The sequence below is a fragment of the Anguilla anguilla genome, chromosome 5, assembly GCF_013347855.1.
Source record: "Anguilla anguilla isolate fAngAng1 chromosome 5, fAngAng1.pri, whole genome shotgun sequence".
Lineage (NCBI taxonomy): Eukaryota > Metazoa > Chordata > Actinopteri > Anguilliformes > Anguillidae > Anguilla > Anguilla anguilla.
The window spans coordinates 46,038,534-46,043,716 of NC_049205.1; the positions used below are offsets into that span (position 1 = coordinate 46,038,534).

Here is a 5,183-nt window from a genome sequence, read left to right on the forward strand (position 1 = left end):
AATCGCGCAGCCATCTTTTTGCGGGAGGAGGTAAAAAACATAAAGCTGTAACAATTTGTCAAGGAAGGACGGAAAGGGTAGCTCTGTTTTTTTCTTATATTAATTTCTATTACTTTGCAACTATGTCCGAGAATATTGAAGGAGCAAAGATTACTGATGAGACTTCGACTGAGGAACAACAGGTAAAAGACCGCAGAATCAGCTTGTTTAGCTAGACTACCGTTATTTGTTATGAGTTAGGTTAATTGTTAGCTTGCAGCCTAAACCTGCTTGTTAGCTAACGTAAGTGCGTGAATAATGATTTAGCTAGGTCATTAGCTGGTTCCGTGATTTTATATTTATCTGAAGGTTAACTACATTGCTCCTTGGTCAAATAAATGACCAAGCCACAGCGTGCTCATTGCATATGAAGGCTCGTGTGCCGGGCAGATGAGGGCTAGCCAGCTCCACTGTTCGTCACGACATGTTCGGGAGTACGGTGGTTGCTGGTATTTTATTTTAAGATGCTCGCTTTGCGCTAGCAGCTAATGATTATGGTCATGATTGGCATTTGATAGTTGGCAACATTAATTATACTTAAACTTTTTGACATGTTGCTTGTCCGTACACATGTTTCTGACACGTTACTGAGATTAGCTAACTGGTTTACTGAGTGAATGGATGCAGAAACGAACAGCCAGGTAGAACCATGATTACAGTGCCTACCAAGCCAGCCGTGCTAACGTTAATTGGCTGTTGGCAAAGTTTTCTGAAATCCTGAAATGGTTTGACATATCCGAAGTAGCTAGCACTAGGATAACTTGGCTTGCTAGATGCCATTCCCAGTTTGCGTGAAAATTACCTTGTTAGTTAACTTATTAGTTACCTTGATGACTTACTTTTATTATAGTAGTAGTTCATAGAAGGAAAAAAAAAACAGTTATGTTAGAAATTATTTACAGTGAGCTGGCTATCAAGATGACTGAGTATCTATTTAGTAAACAGGAAATCTTCAGACCAGAAAAGGACCATGTTGAAATCACAAATACTGCTGTAACGCTGTGTAACCTTACAATTTCTTCTTTTTTTTCCTTTTCGTTTGTAGCTATTTTATTCCAGTGTGTCTAAGTGACACGTTTCAGCAGGTTGTAACTTGCACAAAAAGGGCTTCAGTACATCCTTTTCACATCTTCTAGCTAGCATTTATGTTTCTTTTGCAAGATCGCTCTAAAACAAATAGGCTATAATTTACAGTTTTGTTGCCATTTATATACCCTGCCAGGCTTTGACCAGGCCAGTTTTTTGCGAAGAATTGTGTTAAATGTTACTCCCATAGGCCCTTAGTGGCCATGTGGAACATGTATACTGTAATGGTAATTTATATTTGCAATGGATTTGATTAGGCTTGCGTGGAAATTTTGCACCTAAAACAGTTTTTAAATAGTTGTTTTTAAAAAATATATATCTTTATACTAGGGGTGTGTGAACATGTGGTATTGTGTTCTGAGTGGTATTGTGTTCTGAGCTCTATCTTAAGGTGACCACCCTTGATCATTATTGCATTTTGACAGGACCTCATGTCATTTTCCTGTTCCATCTCCTACCTCCTTTTACCTGAATGCAAATGTTGTATCTTTTGTGTTATTCTCGGTGTGTTTACACTTGTGTTTTTGATCCAAGTCTATATAGTACTCCTGAAATAGTTTATTTCTGTCAGCTGCCATTAAAAAGTCTACTTTGCCATTGGAAAATGAACATTCACTTGATCAGTGTTGGCGTTATGGAGGTTAGTGGTTTGATGGCCTAAATACTCAATATGGGTTTTTTTTTTACTCTGTACAAACTGGTTTTGGGCCAGCACTGTAAATCACCAGGCGCAAAATGATTTTTGTAATGATTGACACCACCTTCTTCCTCTGTCTCTGAATAGGAAATGGACGATAAGGTGATCAGTCCAGAGAAGATGGAGGAGGCTAAGCTGAAGGCCCGGTACCCCAACCTCGGAGCCAAACCCGGGGGCTCTGACCTCCTCAGGAAACGACTTCAGAAGGGGGTGAGTTCTAATGCATTTCTCTGTGTACTCTGAAATTGTGATTCTTAAACCTGAGGTCATAAGACTGGATCCGTATGATTTAAAAAATGAAAGCAAAAAATTAATGCGTACTCCAAAAAAATGTACACATTTAAAGTAAAACTTTGCACTGTGTACGTGTTTATTCATATGATGAACACTTTTGACAAATTCCATATGTGAAGGTGTATTGACTGCCTTTTAAAGTGATGGGTCTCAGAAAATGGGACTCATTAAATGGGTCCTTGGCTTGGAATGTTTGGGAGTCCCTGCTCTAAAAGGATTCTAAAATTCATATTGTGTATTAGTATTAAATTGAATGACAGCGACATTCTGTGTTATATTAATTTATTCAAAAAGGCATTGAATTGAAATGGCTTGTGCGCAAATGTCTGCAGTAAGGAACAAGACTGTCGTAAGTTTACCATTTCTGGCAGAGATATTTTGCCTTACATTTGAACTGAAATTAGGAATTCAATTTCTTATTGGTTTGTATGATACTGACTCCACAGTCATTCTTTTGTTTGTTTTTGAGCCCCTATATTCAATAAGAAATTCTCTGTAGCCAGTTTATTCTGATTCTTTTTCCACATCTTTTTTTTGTGTGGAATTTATAGATGGTCTGAACTTATGTATTTCAACCCATTTCTGTTTTTTATTTTATTTTTTTAAGCACCAATTACTAGAAGCTCTGAAAAGGATCTGTCAGCAGGAGGCAGATTGAATTTCACAAACTCTTGAAAGACAGTTTAGCTTTGAGAAAAGCAAGAAGAAAGGAAAGTGGAGTATTGATTTTGTAGTGCCCTGTCCTGAGAACTTTAAAGATGAAAGATGTATTTTTTGAAAAACATCATTCTTTTGATGCTCATAGCTACCACATTCTCTTGAATTCCCTCAGTAAATACACCACCAGACAAACTGGCCAGTCTATGTTGTTGGTAAATATAGGCTTAATGTCCCGTGAGCCGCACCAGGGCCTGATTGAGTGGTATTCAGTGTAGTTATGGTTATGGCCAATTTCTTCAAGAGAACAACATTGCCGTAAGTGCCCTTCAAAGCGTTTGTGTACAGCAGCCTTTGTGCATTTTGTAAATGGATTCTGTAAGAGGTTTGCAGTCCTGCAGTTTTGTGTCAGCTGGACATATCAGCTCTTGTAATGTGCATCTGCTTTCCCTAACATTGTATTTATTAACCTCTCTTCAGCAAAAGTACTTTGACTCGGGTGACTACAACATGGCCAAGGCCAAGATGAAGAACAAACAGCTACCTGCAGCCATGGCGGAGAAGACGGAGATCACCGGAGACCACATCCCCACCCCTCAGGACCTGCCTCAGAGGAAACCCTCTCTAGTGGCCAGTAAACTGGCTGGTTGATGGCAGCCTTAAACGGTGCTGCTTAGTTCTCCGTTCTGTTCTTTCATCTCCCCAACTTTATCTTTGTCCTCTTTCATGTTAGCTTTCATTCCTTTCCTCATTTCACTTCCATTGAAAGGAACATTTTGAGAAGTGGGCAGAGTGCAGTGAAGTAGTGCTGCTAAAGAACAACTCCAGTGGCGTCTGTCAGCTAGCGACAGAAACAGTCGAAAGCTATCAGTCTGCTCAAATGTTAACTGTACTGTAGTAATATTAATTGGAAGTGTACATAGCTCCTTGTGTGGAAGTTACGGGAGGAATGAATTTTAGAATATTTTACATTTTACTGTACCATTCCTTATGTCCTCATAAATTATGAAGTAATGTGCTCGAATGGTTTAATATAACCCCCAATATTGTCAATTCACTCTTTCTAGTCACGGCCATGTTCTTTGTTTTATATACTTTAAATATAGGTCAGAAAATAAAAGAATGGACCACACGGCTATTGCTTGAGGACCATATTATAAAGAGCATGTGTGACACTAGATTCTAAAAAAGGCTGCTGTTTGTTTGCTCCAATCTTCAATTACAAAATGGCCTTAAACCCTCAGTCAGCATTATCACTCACAGATTCTCTTGGGAAATACATCCGTTTGTGGGAACATCCAAGTTAACCTAGTTAGGAGTGTGCTGAAAATGGATCTGAAACCAGTCTCCTTTGGATTTTGTGGTTGGGTAACTCACTAAATGAAATGTTTGAAGTATGCATGTGCATTGACTGTGCAGTCACTTTTTGTGCCATTTTTGTAAATAAAATAGTTTTGCACTAATGTCTCTGCCCTTTTGCCTTCCAAACAACTGTTCGCAATTAATCCACAATGTAAAAAAACTATGGTACCCTCTGCTACACAGGAATCTGCCGTTTAGGTTTCCATTTACAGACAATAATGCCATGAGTGTACTATGGAGGTGATTTACATCTGACAGGTAAAAATGTGAGTGTTCGAGATGTGTGTTTATGCTGCCTGGAACTACAGTATTTTTTTGTCTTGCACATGACTTGTTAGCTGGTTATTTCTGGCTTGCCCTCCAGGTACATGAGGTTCACTATGTAGTACAGAACAAGCTATATGGTTATAGCCTGCTGAGATATTGGAAAAATTTTAAAGTATGACAACGCCATTCAATTTGAAAACTAAGCAAGGAAGATGGCTTGTGTAGACAACTAATCTAAACATCTTTTGAGGTTCATAGCTCAGATCTGCCAAATGGATTGGTTTATGTCTTTGTGGTGTGATCGATTTTTAACAGCTTTCATTACACATTCAGTAATGATTTTGTGTAATGAAAGTTTATATGAAAGCCGTGCATAAAGTATTACTTATGTTGTCTGCTTCTATCTATGTTTAACTTGCTAAATAAAATAACTGCCGGTTGTTGGATAGATTTTCTCGGAGACTTAATTTACGATTACATATGCTTGAAAATGTCTGAACATAAAGGTTTGAACCTTACAAGTTAAGGTGAATGTGGCCCCACGATATTTTTGGCCTTCAAAGTAGCATTTTGACATAGCTAAGGTCTTCCACAAGTTTAAACAGAAAACCAGACAAACATACACGCACAAATCAGATTCACATAAATATTTATTTTTACCTACATCTGCTGTAAACACACAAAAAATGTGATCTTGAAAATTATGCTAAATGACTTAGTGCTACATTCACTGCTTTAGCACATTCGGTGAAAATGAATCACTGCCGCTGGGAGGCAGCAC

General features: G+C 38.3%; 1 protein-coding gene across 1 annotated transcript; it reads left to right on the plus strand.

Annotated features, from left to right (window-relative positions):
- LOC118226743 (cAMP-regulated phosphoprotein 19-like) lies at nucleotides 1–4,589 on the plus strand. Its single transcript, XM_035416580.1, has 3 exons — nucleotides 1–182; nucleotides 1,910–2,032; nucleotides 3,254–4,589. The coding sequence occupies exons 1-3, from the start codon at nucleotides 123–125 to the stop codon at nucleotides 3,422–3,424; spliced, it is 354 nt and encodes a 117-aa protein (XP_035272471.1). The 5' UTR covers nucleotides 1–122; the 3' UTR covers nucleotides 3,425–4,589.
- The last annotated feature ends 594 nt before the right edge of the window (nucleotides 4,590–5,183 follow it).